The sequence below is a fragment of the Liolophura sinensis genome, chromosome 1 (assembly GCF_032854445.1).
Source record: "Liolophura sinensis isolate JHLJ2023 chromosome 1, CUHK_Ljap_v2, whole genome shotgun sequence".
Classification (NCBI taxonomy): Eukaryota; Metazoa; Mollusca; class Polyplacophora; order Chitonida; family Chitonidae; genus Liolophura; species Liolophura sinensis.
In genome coordinates this window covers 50,504,270-50,523,179 of record NC_088295.1, presented here as the reverse complement: position 1 = coordinate 50,523,179, position 18,910 = coordinate 50,504,270, and the positions used below count along the sequence as shown (strand labels likewise).

At 40.7% G+C, this 18,910-nt stretch overlaps 1 protein-coding gene across 1 annotated transcript in view; it reads right to left on the bottom strand.

The window, feature by feature from the left end:
- The window catches only part of LOC135477456 (proto-oncogene tyrosine-protein kinase ROS-like), a 38,253-nt gene that overhangs the window by 16,841 nt on the left and 2,502 nt on the right, over positions 1-18,910 (bottom strand). Inside the window, exons 4-24 of the mRNA XM_064757572.1 lie at positions 18,250-18,342; positions 15,584-15,787; positions 14,648-14,758; positions 14,102-14,274; positions 13,467-13,810; positions 12,697-12,860; positions 11,817-11,992; positions 11,255-11,384; positions 10,504-10,751; positions 9,691-9,754; positions 9,007-9,224; positions 8,253-8,437; positions 7,386-7,702; positions 6,829-6,996; positions 6,063-6,283; positions 5,082-5,223; positions 4,026-4,273; positions 2,666-2,842; positions 1,598-1,796; positions 979-1,080; positions 161-302 (exon numbers count right to left, since the gene is read on the bottom strand). Coding sequence (XP_064613642.1) covers positions 161-302; positions 979-1,080; positions 1,598-1,796; positions 2,666-2,842; positions 4,026-4,273; positions 5,082-5,223; positions 6,063-6,283; positions 6,829-6,996; positions 7,386-7,702; positions 8,253-8,437; positions 9,007-9,224; positions 9,691-9,754; positions 10,504-10,751; positions 11,255-11,384; positions 11,817-11,992; positions 12,697-12,860; positions 13,467-13,810; positions 14,102-14,274; positions 14,648-14,758; positions 15,584-15,787; positions 18,250-18,342 — 3,826 coding nt within the window. The remainder of the gene's footprint in view (positions 1-160; positions 303-978; positions 1,081-1,597; positions 1,797-2,665; positions 2,843-4,025; positions 4,274-5,081; positions 5,224-6,062; positions 6,284-6,828; positions 6,997-7,385; positions 7,703-8,252; positions 8,438-9,006; positions 9,225-9,690; positions 9,755-10,503; positions 10,752-11,254; positions 11,385-11,816; positions 11,993-12,696; positions 12,861-13,466; positions 13,811-14,101; positions 14,275-14,647; positions 14,759-15,583; positions 15,788-18,249; positions 18,343-18,910) is intronic.

Sequence of the window (18,910 nt, the reverse complement as noted above, 5' to 3'; positions counted from 1 at the left end):
AATAGCATAGAGAGTGTTGTTCTACTGGACAGTTGTATGAGGTAACTCTCGTAGAATGGCTGACAGACATACAACCTACCTAACAGCACAGAGAGTGTTGTTCTGCTGGACAGTTGTATGAGGTAACTCTCGCAGAATGGCTGACAGACATACAACCTACCTAATAGCATAGAGAGTGTTGTTCTGCTGGACAGTTGTATGAGGTAACTCTCGTAGAATGGCCAGCTCAGTATCCGGTCCTCTAGCACCATTCACAAAGTGACTGGGTTTTCTTTTCTTGTCAAGCCTCCTACATTTCACCACTGACAGAACCAGATCATAACATTATGACATTTTTGTGTAACACTGTACACATGCATGAACATATTCATTCATTTCATGTTACATAAAGTTCTAGTTAACAAAATTATTTGGCTTTCATGATTCTTTATGGGTAAGGGGAACCCATTCTCAGATTTCAGACATCTGGAGAAGCGTTCTGTTAGATTTTTGGACTAATCAACTCCATATATCCCTTCTCTCCTCTACCACCATCAGCTATAGGCCTCCATTTTGGGATGCTGATAGCACACTATGGAAGGTAAATCTGGACTTGCACTTCAAAGTGGCAAGATATCTGAGAATTTTCAAGAACACTCCTTTTAATTTTGGTGTACATAAAACAATTTAACTTATTTACGTTTGATATATTCTGCTTTACAAAGGAAAATATCTGGCCGTGGGCAGGAATAAATGTTTGATCCCATCAAAATGTAAAGCTGTACGCCACATCAATCTTGTCTGTTGACCTTTTGATTAAAACGTACAAGGTACCTGGTCTAACAGAACACATACAGATACTCAACCATTAGCTCAGCTCATTCTCAGATTCATCCCACCCTTGAATCTTGGTTCATTAGCTGAGAGAAATTCTCTAATGTATTAAAGGCTACCGATATTAGCTTCTTTTTACGACATCAGGAAAGCTGTATTACTTACAAAAGCATATGGCCAGGCCGAGCATGAAGATGACAGCGATGACTGCCAGTGTCACTGCAACCACCAGGGTGTTGTCCTCCCCAACAGCTCTCATGGGTCCATCTGTTGTGATTTAACACAATTTTTATTTATTATCATGAACCATGATTCGGTGTACCAGTTATCCCTATATGTACATATACATATTTCCAACAATATTAGGCATACCACATTTCAATCAAGGTCTCATATCTCTCTGTTCCATTCCTCATGTTGACCACCAAGTATACTGTGCCAATGAGATCTGGAGCTACGATACCTTTTGTCAAGCAAAAAAAAAACATTCCACAAAATACAGGTTTAGTTCTTCAAATTTCTGTTTCAACATCTGGATTTACTTAAATAAGGCTATACTGTGATCTTTTTTTTTAAAATATGCTAATTCAAATTGTTGTGAAGATTATGGTTTAGTCTTGGTGTCAAGCCTTCATTTCCATAATTTAAGGGAATTGAACATGGATTCTGCTCAAAGCGTTGACCTTGGATACATTTACAAGCTGTGACCTTCCTTCCTGAAATCATAATTGGTACATCGCACAATCATTATAACTTTAATACACCTTAGTTTAAGAAAACTTACACTGAGTCTCAAAGATAAAGATTGGGTCTGTTGGCCAGGCTAGGACCACGGAGGACCTGTACACCACAGTCACCCTGAAAACATAGCGCGTGCCGGGCTCCAGGTCCGTGAATGTCTCGTTGTACTGTGTGTTGTTTTCCGTCCGTGTCAGTCTCAGTGGCTGCCAGTCACCCTCAGCCATTCCCTCATCAGGAACATACTGCTCCAATCAATTCAAACTTCACATTAGGTTACTTCAAAACAACTACTTTAATTCTTTAATCTTTTCACATAATAAAGACCAACTATCAGTGTGATTATGCACCTTGTAATTTAAGTCTGGAGACAAAATATGCATTGGTTGGGTTGGTCAAATTCAGGGCTTCATAAAAGATATAATTTTCTAAGTGTCTACACAGAATAATGCCTCAGAATATGCTTGAATGAACACCTTGTAAACATGCGGAAAGGTTGGAGACAATCCAGTCCAGGCATTCTCAAACTGCTGTGTTCTCATCATTCATTGAAAAGTCCATTCCCTGCAAATTTCACTCCAAAATATTCTGGTAAATCCAGTGTTTCCTAACTTTTACATCCTACAATGCTGCTAGAACGTCAAAACATGTACAGAGGTTACAGCCTCATGGGAATGGACTTCAAGCCATGGGTTTACACCCACCTTTCATCCATCCCAGCATGGCAGTTCTCACTTAATATGCAGGTTTTGAGAGAAAATGTTATCACAAGAGACAGGCATGCCATTGTTTATCAATGTCATCACTATACAGCACAACACAACTATACAACACAGGAAATATGTTCCCCTGGTGGGCTGGGGTTTCAAGTATTAAAAAAAAATATTGATAGCTTGTTAATAGTTAAATCTATACTTGAATACCATCATGCTAAAACATAGGCAAGTACCTCTACAACGCCATAAAGCAGCAAGGTCATTTTACGCTCGGACAATGAATTGACAAAACTGTGTGTTAGAAGGTTTAATTAGTAAAGGCCAAATCAGGACTTCAATCTATTTCTTGATTTCTTTTCTCTTACTGAAATACTATGTTCAAAATACAAAAAGTTTACCTTTTTGATGAAGAAATTGTGGGAGTGGATGCTATCATCCTTAGGTGACATCCAGGTGATGTTGATTGTTGTCTCTGTGACACCAGTACAGTTGATCAACCCAGGGAAGGCAAAGGTCGTGACCTTCACAGGTTTACTCTCACTGTAATACTGCTGGCTCTCCTCATAGGCCAAAACCTAAACGAAGTCACAGAGAGCGTTAAAAGAACTAAAGATTCCCTAAGTATTCAACCTTTATGCAACCTATTTAATTTGCTTTATTTTATCTATTTATTTAATTGGTGTTTTATGCAGTACTGAAGAATATTTCACTTACATGACAGCAGCCAGCATTTTAGTGGGAGGAAACCGGGTAGAACCCGGGAGAAACCAATAACCATCCGCAGCTCATGCTGGCATATATCACAAGCCAACATGAGCTGGACTTGAACTCACTGGGACCACATTGGTGAGAGGCTGTGCTGGTACTCTAACTGCCTCGGCCATTTTGATTCGGATTTTGGGGGACAACAAAAAGTATAATTTAAATGAGTGATATATGTATAATTATTACACATGTACATGAGTATATTTTCAGAAAAAGCATAATCAATTTCAGCCTACACAGAATAATTCCCTCTGAAAATGCTTGAATAAACTCCTTGTAAACATGTGAAAAGGTTGAAGGTCTGAAGTCTTGTCGTCGTTTTTCTACTTGGGATAAGTGTTCTGCTACAGAAGGTTACATGAAAACCAAATCTAAATAGCAACAGCAATGAATATCAATAAACTCTTTCTCCATGAGACTAAGTTCACCCTGTTGTTTCCTTGAAGACAAAGTGGATGTTTTGTAAAAAAATGAATTCAACTAGACAGTTCTTTACACAGATGTCAAAGTCTTATAATAGATACGCTAATCAGTAACGTCTTTACCTTCACTGGAAACCATAAACTATTTCTGGACATTTTTCAGTCAGTATGATAGGAATTTATATAAATGGTGATGATGCTGTGCTTGCAGTGTTACAACTGATATTGTGCTTGCAGTGTTATAACTGACACTGTGCTTGCAGTGTTACAACTGACACTGTACTTGCAGTGTTACAACTGTTACTGTGCTTGCAGCGTTACAACTGATACTGTGCTTGCAGTGTTACAACTGACACTGTACTTGCAGTGTTACAACTGTTACTGTGCTTGCAGTGTTACAACTGATACTATGCTTGCAGTGTTACAACTGACACTGTACTTCCAGTGTTACAACTGATATTGTGCTTTGCAGTGTTACAACTGATACTGTGCTTGCAGTGTTACAACTGACACTGAACTTGCAGTGTTACAACTGATTCTGTACTTGTAATGTTACAACTTTTTCCTGTACCTTGATCCGGTAGGTTGTCTCAGGTTTGAGGTTGGGCACCACACGCCCTACTCTGTGCCGTTTGTTGTGATTCTGTTCCCCGGCTGTCTGTCCCTCCAGCACCCCATTTTCCGATGTGGCAGTCATCCACTTAACTACATAGTAGATAGAGTCCTGGGGGCCATTAGCTATGAGGGGCACATCAAACTCCACCTTAATCTTCCCTGGTAACACTGCAGATGCTGTCACATTCTCTACAGGAGAGGGAACTGAAAGACAAAAATTGGAGAAATGTCTTTATTTCAAATCAACAAAATCAATTCCACAAATCCAGTTTAGACCTAAGTCAAAATGTAAAATATGATTTAAATGATTACATTTGTATCCATTTGAGTCACAATTGGGAACACATCACAAGTGTTATGTCAGGATAAAATGAATCACAATATCAACCTCTTCTAGATCAAAAATAGCTTTGTGCATTGAATCCCATGATCTAAAATGTTATCATCTCATATACAGAGGTGGTACTGAAATACAGGTGCATCCTCTTTATAACACATATACAAGTAAGAGCGTCATATCTGAATGAATGAAAGATTATGGCTTCACACCACCACGGCAAGTGTCATATCTGAAAGTGAAGACCTACAAAGTCACTGTAGAAATGAATTATATTAAACTTTGACCAATTTTTTTTTTCATAACATTTAGTTTAATTCCATTCCATTCTTTTGTGATTAAAATCCTCCACAATGTGACAACAAACAAAAATGCATAAAACACAACATGGTATCTTTCTGTATCAGGGCTTTATAGATCTCTCTTTGTTTAGCCCAATATCAATTCTGCCAATGAACTGGATATTTGGATAATATTCAAGAATTTTTTCGTCTTTTGGATGATGTTTTTAAACATTTAAGTGAAGGGATGCGTAGTACATGTTTTTAATCCAACATACAAAGTACCCAGTTTCTTTAATATTTTAACTCGGTATATATCAAGTATGACGAGATCTATTTGACCCTTTTTCTTCACTGAACTACAATTAGCATTTTATGCAGATTGAAAACTTACTGCCAACTTTGGTCTGGTAGATCATGGCTGGTCCCATCTCCTCTGACAAGTACTCTGTGTAGTAGTTACTGACGGCCACTTGGAACAGGTAATGTGTGTAAGGCTTGAGCTTGTCCACTGTTATAACATCCCTGTATGTCTCCTGATTCAGTCAAATAAAATGGCCACAACTTTAACCTACACCATACATGGTAATATTCAAATTGGCAATAAAGAGTTAGCCTACAGAAAACGTTTTAAGCTTAAAAGGACACAACGCCATCTACTTCAGCAAGTTCATGTATCATTTTTCTAATGCAGAATGTGAGTTCAAGTACAGCTCATGCTGGCTTCCTCTCCGGCTGTAAGTGGGAAGGTCTGCTGGCAACCTGCGGATGGTCACGTGTTTCCCCTGGGCTCTGCCCGGTTTCCACCCACCATAATGCTGGCCACCGTCGTGTAAGTGAAATATTCTTGAGTACGGCGTAAAACACCAATCAAATAAATAAATAAATCTAATGCAGAACATTATGGACTTTCAGAGCACTCGCCAATTTGCTACAAGCTAACAAAGCACTCACTAATTGGCAACAGGCTGACAAAGCACTCATCTATTTGCTACCGGCTGACTGAACACTCACCACTTTGCTACAGGCTGATGGAAAAGAGCACTCACATATTTGCTAAAGTTCAACAAAACACTAACCAATTTGCTAAAAAAAAAATACTGCAGCACTAACCAAGTTGCTGCAGATTGAAAAAGCGCTCGTCAATCTATTACTGAATGAAAAAGCACTCACTAATTTGCAACAGACTAACACAAGCACTCACCAATTTGCTACATGCTATCAGAGAACTCACTAATTTTCTACAAGTGACAAACAACTCACCAATTTGTTACAGGCTTACAGAGCACTCACTAATTTGCTACAGGGTACTTTCCAATTTGATACAATTTAATACAGCACTCATCAATTTACTACATGCTAACAGAGCACTGACCAGTTTGCTACAGTTGAGGCTGGTCTGGTCACACTTGGCCTGCTGCAGACTGTCAGCTAGCAGCTCTGTGTAGTAGATGGTGTATTTGATGGCAGGCATAGAGATAGCCTGACACATGGCAGGTCTGACAGCTATACTAAGTCTGAAGGTCAGAGAGGTATTCGCAATGTCAATCAGCTCCAGGGATTTGTTCTGAATGCTGGGGTCTAAACACTCAGCTCCTGTAACACACGGGAAAAGGCTGAAAACAACTATCTCACCATTAAATGAACACTTCAATGAGGATGAAGGTGTAACTTCAAGAATTATGTCACTGTTTCCAATTTCATTTTTATTAAAAGTCTCAGCCCTTTATTTGTCATAGCCTTGAGATTGAATGATAATTATAACAGCACACATTTTACTATGAAATTAACTGGAATAACAATGAACACTAGCGTTCCACAACTATGGCGTCTGCCTCTGTCCAATTAAATAAAATTTGAAAATATTGGAATCTAGTAAAGGAAACTAATCAGTTTATAGCTAAGGTTAATGGTAAGATCATCTTGTGATGCCAGAGAAGCATTTCCTCATATATACAAATGGCCCAAACGATATGGGTCAACATTGCTGGACAACTAACTGACTAAAAGATTCATAGGCTCAGCAGAAAAAAAAATCAAAACAAAAATGCCACACAGTCTGGCAGATGTTCATCTAATACGCTCGACTGCAGAGCATTAATTTCTTTGACTTTATATACATTTAATATTTGCCCCTTCACCTGGCAGTGGCTGTAGGTGTTGACCGTATGCCTGTATGGAGGTGACCCCAGTGTGTTGTGAGATGACTGAGTGATGACCGCTCGCTTTGTCCAGACTGTGGACACCACTATCAGACTTGGACCAGTAGATCTTCAGATGATCAGCTGTCAGAGAGTCCGGGGGAAGGCCTGGGAACAATGAGTGAGTACACAAGAGGATAATACCTTTCAGAACAGGGCAGACACAAAATGAAACGTATTTGTAAAGGTTTATTGCGTAAAGATGCATTTTGGTGAAATAATTTGCTGAAATGATAAATCTGAGAGCCAGATTTACATGCATTACTTGGCCACACTTTTTTTTTCTAGACTAATCCAACGAGCCTGAATGGCATCATCCCCTGAACATCAAGGTCAAGATCATTATCTGATTTCCTTCTGACATCATCACATCAGATTTAATTTATAATCTTACATCACCAAATCTTGTATATTCCACTTACGAAGCCTTCATGCAGACTAGTATACAAGCTGAATGGTGTAAATTTATTTAAGATCAGTTTACACGGAAGACTCACCTTTTCTATCAAGCGGGGTTGTGGGAAGCTCCACATTGCAATGGCAAGCATCTGTATCCGTGGCAACTAAGGCAATACCATTAGTTTTGATGAAATACAGTTTTGTTGTCCCTTTCATGGAGTGGTCAATAGCTACGACTGGCGCAACCTGGGGCTGAGTTGAACAGTTGCACGCAGCGCTGTCAGCTGCCTGACGCCGGCGCCTCCTGGTGGTTAGGTTGTCAGGAGAGAACATTGCCGCGATTTCCTCACCATCCATCCGCCCTTTCATCAAATAGCCAGAACGGCTGTCTTGTGATTCTGTCCAGAATAACTGACTGCAAACAGAAAATAATACTGCTAAATGAAACTTTTATTTTGTTTCAATAGATAAAAATCCTGTACAAGATTTAGCTTCTATTGTCTTTTTTCAAGATCATAAGGGTTATATGAACAAACCATAATCAACTGAAAAAGAAAATGTTTTTGAAGGACTTTCTAGGACATAATATCCTGTGCTTTTCAACACATTCAAGGACTTTCCATCCTTCATATGTAGACAAATGGATACTTTATACTTGATTTTTTATCCATTTCACATAATGCAACATGATACTTATCACTGATAAAGAAAGTACTTCCCAAAAATCAGAAATTTCAAGGCATCAACAAAAGTATCATAAAGGATTTCAAGGGCCATAATTTATATGTGCTATGACTTAATGACTTTGCTATGATCGCCACAATATGGTGGAAATACAGCCAATGTCGTATTATACCTCAATCATTCATTCACTCATTCTCTCACTCATTCTTTGGTCTGATGCCTCATACAGCATATCACTGACATTAACCCGGGTAACCCCCATTCCTGCATCACAATCCCACCTTGAGAATGGGTCTGCCAAGACACTGCCTATGGGGTAGGGCCTACTGATGACCCGTGTCAGCTCCTGTCTCTCTATGTCGTAGGACACGATGGCACTCTCCTCTGTGTACTGTAGGGAGATGTAGAGACTCCGGCTGATCCAGTCCACTGTGATGTCCTTACCCGTGCCATTCAGCAGCAAAATCTGACGATGATACAGTTATTTATTTTTATTTGATTGGTGTTTTACACTGTCATGATACAGATGCACAAGTAACCACATGCTGGACAAAAAGCAAATCCCATAAATAAGGTATTATTCTTCCTAGCTACAGAAGATGTTGGCCATTTTTTCGTGTGTCTAGGAGTGGGGACAATTCCTACAGAACAGGCCACAACATGTACACGTATATGGGACTTCTAACCAATATTTTCCAGATTACCAAGATGACCATATAATGCATCTCTGAATGCCTGCAATCTCAGAGCTTCCAGAGCCTTTGGAACCTCTGGAATCTTAAGTGTAACTGGTCTGATAATCAATTTGCTAGCCTTTTATGTGAAGACACCACACATATACTCACAATCTAAATGTTGCCTACAGTCCTGCTTCACATCATGGTAAGTAACTCAATGACAAATAATCACTGTTAGATTAATATCTGATACATTCAAACCTGAAGTGTTCCGTATGAACACCAATATCTCACAAATCTCCTGAAGTGAGAATGCAGCCAACCCAGAATGAGCCGGATTTGAACCGGCAACTCTCACCTTCCTCTCATGAGTGACCCGCCTATCTTTATCCCCGACCCCTTCCACCAGGGAGTTGGTCTCGTCAATCCAGAAGAACTTCATGTCCTGTGCCAAGTATGTGATGGCCAGAGGAGACCCAGTCGCCATGGTAACTGATTTGTTATGGCCCTCCTCTACTTCTACGAGTCTAAGTCCAGATCTTGATGCTATCAACAACTTCGGAACAGGATTCTCAGCTACAAAAACAAATGACACAGATACATTGTTTGGGGGTAAAAAAGTTCAACAGTAAATAAACTCAGGACAAGCAGAGTAAATGTTGACAGTTTTCAAATTATTAAAATGAAACATACAAATAATTATTTACATTTTGCAGATCAAGCCTTTGGGTATACACAACTCATTTTTTAAAAAAACAACATACGCTTATTTATCATTACAGTAAATTGGATAATTTCACGTAAATTCCCACCAACTAATCACACTGCAGGAACTGCTGTAGAGAATGGCGATTGGCTGGTGAAAAGTTTTGTCAAAACGTGATTTACTGTTAATCAAGAGAATTTTCACATACAGCAGTACTAATTCCGTGAAATTTTATGACATTATGTCTGATTTAAATAAGCAAAGATCATTCCAAAGGAAATTCATTTTTCGACTATTACACAAGTTGTGTGTGATTTCCTGTGTGTATTATCTAACCATCAGTGACGGCAGCCTTGATCTTTGATCTTGGACCACAGCCAATCATTGTACACGCCTGAACCTGTAATGAACAGTAAACATAAAAGACATGAAATCAGCCTGGAAATTCATCAATACAAGCCCCATAAATAAATAAATCTTTTTTTTTTTTTTAAATTGACATATCATTTTTTGTCCATCTCTCTCCTTCTCCTTCTTTATTTCTCCTTTTCTCATTTGCATTATTTTGTGAATGACATTTAACATTAATCACAGGAAAATATGCTGCACGTAGCTATATAGTTTTTCTTACAACAAATAGCAGCTACATGAGGAAAACAATGTTACATCATCATCCTACATTCATACGACAAAAGTTTATTAACCACCCGAGGTCTCCATGGCCTGCATGTGTTAGAATGCCAGCACGGTGCACTGACCAAGGAGCCTTCCACTAATGCAGCTGATGCGAATTCAAGTCAAGCTCATGCTGTTTTCCTCTCCAACCATATGTGGGAAGGTCTGCCAGCAACCTGCGGATGCTCGTCGGTTCCCCTTGGCTCTGCTCAGTTTTCTCCCACCAAAATGCTGGCCACCGTCATAGATAAAGTGAAATATTCTTGAGTATGGCGTAAAACACCATTCAAATAGATAAATCAATCAAATAAAATAACCACCCTACATTCACGGAAGGCCAATTATGAAAAAAATTAATTTAAAAGAGAAGATCATACAGCATAAATGTAGATCAAATTTCTAAACTGTCTAAGAAACTAGTTACAGTTTTACGTTGAACTGACAAACTTGCACCAGTGAGCATAACAAATATACCTGGAAATAGTAAGTACAGTTGCTAGCCAGATTGTCAAGGATGAAATGCCTGGAGGAGGCCTCTACACGAACACTTGTCCACGGACCAGTTTTGTTGGCATGGCGATAGAAAACAATGTGGTGGTCAATGATGCCGTGGATTTTGTGCGGGGTCGACCAACGGAAATCAGCTGCTGTAGAAAGCTGAGATGTCATGGCGTCTTTTCTGCTGGTGATGTAAACGCGAGGGGTAAGAGGTCGAGATGGAACTGAAACAGACAGGTGGCAAAATGTGGTGTGTAAAAACACTAGGTAATTATGTCATTGCTGTTTTACTCTAACACAATGGGTAGATGAAACATGAAAGAATACAGAATCCCTTGACAAAACTCTGTGACATACATATGAACCCACACAGCACCACAACTATACAGTTTTGACACCTTTAACACAGTCCTGCTTAATTAAAGTACCTTATATGAAATAAATTTACGAAAAAAATTCAGGTAATATAAGAAACTTTGCATTTTTTAACTCATTTATGAGGTATTAAAATAGGCCATTCAAAGACGTGTCATGATGATACACATAAGATGGATGGTGGAGGAGAGTGGGCGGGGGGGTGGGGGGGGTGGGGGTGGGGGGTGGAGAAGTCCTTCAATTATGTCAAAAAAATAATGGACAACTTAATAATCTTATTGAGATACACTTAAAATTAAAATTAATCCCTTCGTCTCCCGGGTGGAACATCCAAAAAGATTCCTAGACTTACCTGACATAGGTGACCTCAATGTACGGGTCACCCAAGGGGCATAACCCCAGTAGGTGAATGCTTGGATGGATATCGTGAAGAGGGAAAAGGGTGGAATACCAACCAGTTCATGCCAAGTGTTCTTCTTAATCTACGACAAAAATGCTATTTTAACGTCTCAGTTATAAAATATTCACAAAACTGCTAAGATATATTCAACTTGAATCCCAACGTGTGCTAAATATATGCACTGACTTTGCTTTAACAAAAGGGTATCACTTAAAGTATTAGTACTGTACAGCCAGAAACAAAGTTGGAAGAAATTGTGTGTTGGACAGTTTCACAATCCTTCTCATGTCATATTTTTCATAACTTTTTTGTAAAAGATGTTGTCCACTAGGGGAAAGGTAATGACAGACTGATTTAAGAAGTTTTGTAAAAGTGGACCAAATCTTAAAGTTCAAAGTAAGTCCGAAAATGTTCAACGGAGGAAAAATAAGTTTACACGCTCAATTGTTGCACTATTCTTCAAATAACCTGCCTATGTTTTATAACTTTGGCTATAAGTTGACTGAGTACTGACCAGTTCATACTGCTGGTTGGGAGCCTCTAGGGACAGTTTGTACATGACTGGGCCGTAGTTGACCTCCTTGGAGGCTAACCAGGTGACATTAAAACTGCTCCAGTCCCCAGTCACCTGTACAGCAGCCTCTGAGATGGCTGAGGGGATGATCACCAGAGACGACTCATCCAGACCAGCTGAAACACACAGATGATATATATATATATATATATATATATATGTTAGACTGTCACGTATAGCATGCAAAACAGCAACAATTTCATGGAAGTTTTTCAGCAGCTACTAATTTCACTGTACTAAATTGGTCATAAAATCATGTGAAATTTTACCTCATTAACAATAAACTGCATGTAATTTAAAACCATTTTTCACCACTAACAACCCTTCTGTAACAGAGTTCATATCAGAGCATTCTTTTCATGAGTTTTCCCTATTATACACTTCAAAAATAAGATGGATATTCTCAGCATTACTTTAACATGGGTATTTTGGAAGAACACCTGATTGTGAGTTTGATTTATTTCTATGACTGGTGTTTTACACCGTACTCAAGACTATGCCACATACACTGTGGCGGTGATTGTGTGTTTGTGTACATCCTGTTACAGCCTCATACTTACATGATGTTTAAATGCTGCTAGAGCGGAATCTCAAGTCAGCCCATCGCAAAAAACACTGGCAATATCCTCAGTCCTCTGACTATAGTCAAATGCTCTATCATTTTTACTATTTTCAGAAATCCCTGACATGACTCATTCCGTGTGAGCTCAGCTGTTACACAAATTCCCTTACAGAGATAGGGACATAGGGGCTTTTCTCCACCCTCACTAAATCTCGGGTAGAGGATGTCAATGTATAGCTTTCTCTTCAGTGGGCCTACCTGGATAAGGCTGCAGGGAGGGGTGGATGACGACCACAGAGCTGACATTCCCACTGACGTGTCTCATGACAGCGCTGTAGTTCCCCCGTAGGTCACTCACCATCAGGTCATTCATTTTGTTCACCCAGATCAGCCGTCCGCTGAATATCTGTAGTGGTGGTTGTCTGTATAACAAGACAATGCAGAGCTGAACAAACATACATATTCATGGTTTGTGATTTTTGTTTTTCAAAAGGGCTATACATTTTTCACCTTCTTTAAGTAATTTATTTTTGGAAACCATGAAAAATATGCATACAGTAGTTTCATCAATTCTTCACATCAAAATGGTAAAGTTAGCTTGAGGGCATGAAAAGATAGGTCAAAGAGCCAAATAAAGATCAGGAAGCAGTTTGACTCCTCCTGTATCTCAGTTCCTACCAGTGAAAGAAAATCTTTCAAGGACATAACATCTTAGGGTCGCTTTATCAAGTAATATTTCGTTTAAGTACAAATAAAAATAAGTACGAAAAAAAAAAAAAAAAACATTTATCTATTTACAACACAGTGCAATATCTAACGTAACACATTCAAGGGTTTTCAAGGACTTATTCTGTATCAAGAACTTGACCCTGGAAGCCTCTTTAAACCCTGTCAATGATTTCAATTTTGACCACACAGTGTGAGCAGTGTTGTGTACAAGTCTAAATTTGAAAGTTAGTTTCTTTCTTTTTCTCTGCAGAGAATATCCTATAGACTAGCCATTTGCTGGCCTGGTTGATTACACACACCTGTTGACACTGTTCAGCCTGCCCACCCGCTTCACTGTGGCAGGTAAATCCACCACAGCATGTTCAACAGTTGGAGACATGTACAAGTCCTGGCTCTCAAAGCTCTGAACCAACCAGTAGATGTTGTGCTTCTCATGGTCTAGTGCTAAGCTGTGGATCTGTCTGCCGGCAAAATGCGGCACAGCAAAGTACTCCAAGGGGTCATCCCCGTTAAGGTGGGCTGTCTCAACGGAATGGGTGGTTACCCAGTAGAGGCGCCCCTGGAGGGAGTCAATCACAAGCTGTTTGGCTGAGGTTGGGTACACGATCTCAGAGTTCCTGCCACCCATGTCACAGCGACGAATCTAAAACAGGCCAAAGAATAATCCATCTTAATTTTTGTTCACCATCTTCAAGTAATAAAAAATATTCTTGAGAACAATGAAAACACCAATCAAATAAATATATCATATCATTACTGACTAATTTGTACTGGCATTAGCAATACAATGGACATCAAGCATTTCTACTTAATTTTCCAACTTCAAAATTTTCAAAAACTTAAAACTGTAAATACTGAAAATAAACAGCTAGGACCAAATGTGCTAATTTATTTAAGCCATTTTATGGACAAGGTTAATGTGTCTGCAACTCACCACTATTTGCTTCACATTGGACCAATAGAGCTTTTTTCCTAGCCAATCAAAAGCCAGGCAAGAGGCATCAACAATGTAGTAATAATCAACAGAGAACGGACTCTCGGTGAAGATGTGACCTTTGGTTACACCAGTGCCTGTCCAGAACAGGTGTGATTTGTACCATGTGACATCTGTAAACAAGACAACAATACACAGAAAATTAATATGTTTTAAACGACTGGTCCATCGTTAAATAAAGTATGCATCATCTAAAAGGCCATTTTGTGCCGATTCCAAATATGGTTTTTCATGAAGTAGAGTCACTGCGCTTCAGTCTATTCAGTATTGTTCAAAAAGTTCATCAAAGAATCTTTATGTCTTTTTATTCACTGTAAAAAAAAAAACTGTAAAAAAAAAAATCACAAAAACCATACATTGGGGTATGCATGAAATGGCCTTTTGGATGTCTCACTTTATTTAAAAAGGGGAGGAGCAAAGGGCAATCTCATATATATGATAATCTTAATTGTTTAATCTAGAGATGTGATAAATGCCAGTCCTCACCTCCAACTCCCCAGCTACTGAAGTTCCCCACAAGCTGGTGCCTTTGTCCATCCATGGATGTGTTAATTATTACAGAGTTGACTCCCATTATCACAGCAGGGGCCATATCATCTGAAAAATTAGTCATTAAAGCAGTGAAATATGAATCTACACTGGGTAACAGAGTTTAAATGTTATAGTAACCATTCATTTTTTCCCTGAACAAAGTGTTTTACTTCTCCCTTTCATCAGGTGCAAGACCAGCATTCTGACAGTATGCAGAAATTACCAAGGTAATCCTTGGTCAAGGGACATAATCTGGACATGCCTGAGGTAATGTCGGCTGCACAATAAAACATGTCCCAGTTGTTCCAAAGTATACGTGTATTCTTCTGGCTTAACATCATAATTGTTCAAAAATATATTAAAAGTTAAGTCAAACTTTCAGAGGTTGTACCACCAGGCTCATCTCAACACCAAGTAACTAGCACTTTGGCCTGAACTATTCGTTAACTATAAAGTCCTACTATATTTTATTTATTTATTTCTGGGAACACAATTGGGCAGAGGTCTCGTTCACACACTCAGTACTTTTGAACAATTAGCCCCTGGACATCACTTTCAGGCTTCAGTACTTTTGAACAATTAGCCCCACTGACACCACTTTCAGGCTTCTAATATGTACTTGTATTGAGCAGCCTTAGTCTTTCGTGTCCCCACAGAGATCAAGACTGAGAGTTTATCAGCACATCCAAATTCTGCCTTTTTCACTGCAGATATATGTGTTCATTATAGAATAAACAATAAAGAATTGTTGATACTTAACTATAATACAAAACTGCTTCTCTATCTTACCTATTATGATAGGTCTTGTGGAAGATCAAAATGCCATATTTAACCAAATTACCCTCTATTTTTTCAAAATGCAATTTTAGGTTTTACTCTAAGCCAACTCACAGTGTTTGAGGGTTGTGCCAATGAACGCCTCTGACCAGGGCCCGTCCCCCTCAGGTGAGGTGGCCCTAATGTTAACATGGTATTTTACCCCAGGGGACAGCCCCTGAATCACCAGCTCCAGATCATAGGTCAGGTTCGACAGGTTCTTGCCCTGGGGGTCAGACACCATCACCTCGTACCCCCAGGTGTTCCACGCTCCGCGCCCTGAACAAAGGGGAAATAATAACATTAATACATTAAATACATGTACAAATAGACAGCAGCAGTTGAAAATTTCTTTTCACATGATAACTAACCCTCTGAGAGGCAGTGTAGAGAAGAAACAAAATCAGAAGGTTTTCTTCTCAGTATCTTTTCAAAGTATGAACAGATATGTAGTGGAATGGCTTGGTGAGAAATAGTGGGGATCTAGTTGTGACTGTGTGATATCCAATCACATGTGATGAAGCAAGTTATAATGAGGGGGAGGTGTACATCCATGTGTCAGGCAGAGGTGTACATCCGTGTGTCAGGGAGAGGTGTACATCCATGTGTCAGGGGGAGGTGTACATCCATGTGTCAGGCAGAGGTGCACATCCATGTGTCAGGGAGAGGTGTACATCCATGTGTCAGGGGGAGGTGTACATCCATGTGTCAGGCAGAGGTGCACATCCATGTGTCAGGGAGAGGTGTACATCCATGTGTCAGGGAGAGGTGTACATCCATGTGTCAGGCAGAGGTGCACATCCATGTGTCAGGGAGAGGTGTACATCCATGAGTCAGGGGGAGGGGTAGATCCATGTGTCAGGGAGAGGTGTACATCCATGTGTCAGGGGGAGGGGTACATCCATGTGTCAGGGGGAGGTGTACATCCATGTGTCAGGGGTAGGTGTACATCCATGAGTCAGGGGGAGGTGTACATCCATGTGTCAGGCAGAGGTGCACATCCATGTGTCAGGGAGAGGTGTACATCCATGTGTCAGGGGGAGGTGTACATCCATGTGTCAGGCAGAGGTGCACATCCATGTGTCAGGGAGAGGTGTACATCCATGTGTCAGGGAGAGGTGTACATCCATGTGTCAGGCAGAGGTGCACATCCATGTGTCAGGGAGAGGTGTACATCCATGAGTCAGGGGGAGGGGTACATCCATGTGTCAGGGAGAGGTGTACATCCATGTGTCAGGGGGAGGGGTACATCCATGTGTCAGGGGGAGGTGTACATCCATGTGTCAGGGGTAGGTGTACATCCATGAGTCAGGGAGAGGTGTACATCCATGTGTCAAGGGGATGTGTACATCCATAAGTCAGGGGGAGGTGTACACCCATGTGTCAGGGGGAGATGTATACCCATGTGTCAGGGGGAGGTGTACACCCATGTGACGGGGGGAGGTGTACATCCATATGTCAGGGAGAAGTGTACACTTATGTGTCAGGTGAGGTGTACACCCATGTGTCAGGGGGAGGTGTACATCCATGTGTCAGGTGGAGGTGTACATCCATATGTCAGGGGGAAGGGTACATCCATGTGTCAGGGGAAGGTGTACATCCATATGTCAGGGGGAGGTGTACACCCATGTGTCAGGGGGAGGTGTACACCCATGTGTCAGGGGGAGGTGAACATCCATGTGTCAGGGGGAGGTGAACACCCATGTGACGGGGGGAGGTGTACATCCATATGTCAGGGAGAAGTGTACACTTATGTGTCAGGTGAAATGTACACCCATGTGTCAGGGGGAGGTGTACATCCATGTGTCAGGTGGAGGTGTACATCCATATGTCAGGGGGAAGGGTACATCCATGTGTCAGGGGAAGGTGTACATCCATATGTCAGGGGGAGGTGTACACCCATGTGTCAGGGGGAGGTGTACACCCATGTGTCAGGGGGAGGTGAACATCCATGTGTCAGGGGGAGGTGAACATCCATGTGTCAGGGGGAGGTGTACATCCATATGTCATGGGGAGGTGTACATCCATATGTCATGGAGAGGTGTACATCCATATGTCACGGGGAGGTGTACATCCATATGTCACGGAGAGGGGTACATCCATATGTCAGGTGAAAGAGTACATCCATGAGTCAGGGGGAGGTGTACATCCATGTGTCAGAGGAAGGTGTACATCCATGTGTCAGGGGGAGGTGTACATCCATGTGTCAGGGGGATGTGTACATACATGTGTCAGGGAGACGTGTACATCCATGTGTCAGAGGGAGGTGTACATCCATGTGTCAGAGGGAGGTGTACATCCATGTGTCAGGGGGAGGTGTACATCCATGTGTCAGGGGGAGGTGTACATCCATGTGTCAGGGAAAGGTGTCGTGTGTTTTCGGCTATGACCAACGACGTTTAGGAGTCTCACCTTGGTAGTTCATGAACGGAGGATTTCCCCAGGTAACAAAGACTTACCTTGAGAGTTCAAGAGCGCAGGTTTTCTCCAGGTAACCACGGCATACCTTGGTAATTTAGGTTCGGAGGCTTTCCACAGGTAACCAAGGCTTACCTTGGTAGTTCATGAGTGGAGGATTTTCCCAGGTAACAAAGGCTTACCTTGGTAGTTCATAAGCATAGGATTTTCCCAGGTAATGAAGGCTTACCTTGGTAGTTCATGAGCATAGGATTTTCCCAGGTAACGAAGGCTTACCTTGGTAGTTCATGAGCATAGGATTTTCCCAGGTAACGAAGGCTTACCTTGGTAGTTCATGAGTGGAGGCTTTCCCCAGGTAATGAAGGCTTTACGGTCAGAGAAGACGACTTCAACCCTGGAGGGTGGGCTGTGGGGAACTGCTCACAAACAGAGAATAGATTTTTATCACAAAACCTTGATTCATTCTTACCGCCCGTCATTCTCTGAATGCTGATCACTAGAGCAATGTGAAGTGTTTTCAGTACAAATTTTCACAGCCATATAGCTGTTCCACCGATTTTACAAAATGGTGTGCTGTTACGATAGTTTCACAAAAGACTTTGGATCACACATACACGTAAGTAACTCCAGTGTGCCAGAGTCAAAAGCTAATATATATAAAATTCAGCAGTGTCAAAGTTAAAACCATTGCATTTATTCATCAGACCCCAGAACAAAAGTTTCCCTGTCAATAAATGTAATGCAGCTATGAGCCTACTAATTATCAATTACCTTTTAAATTTAAGAAGTAGAAGTTTTGATATTTCACCATGTTTGTATTGATTTATGCATTTATATGATTGGTGTTTCACATGAGCACTGCGTGCAAAATTTTCAGTGAGGATGCCTAAGAATCTTCCTGACCCAGCCAAGCGGGGAGAGTTACATTTATGTCTGTGCCGTCATTCGTTAAGGTATAATCAGCCGCAGCATAGCCATTATTTT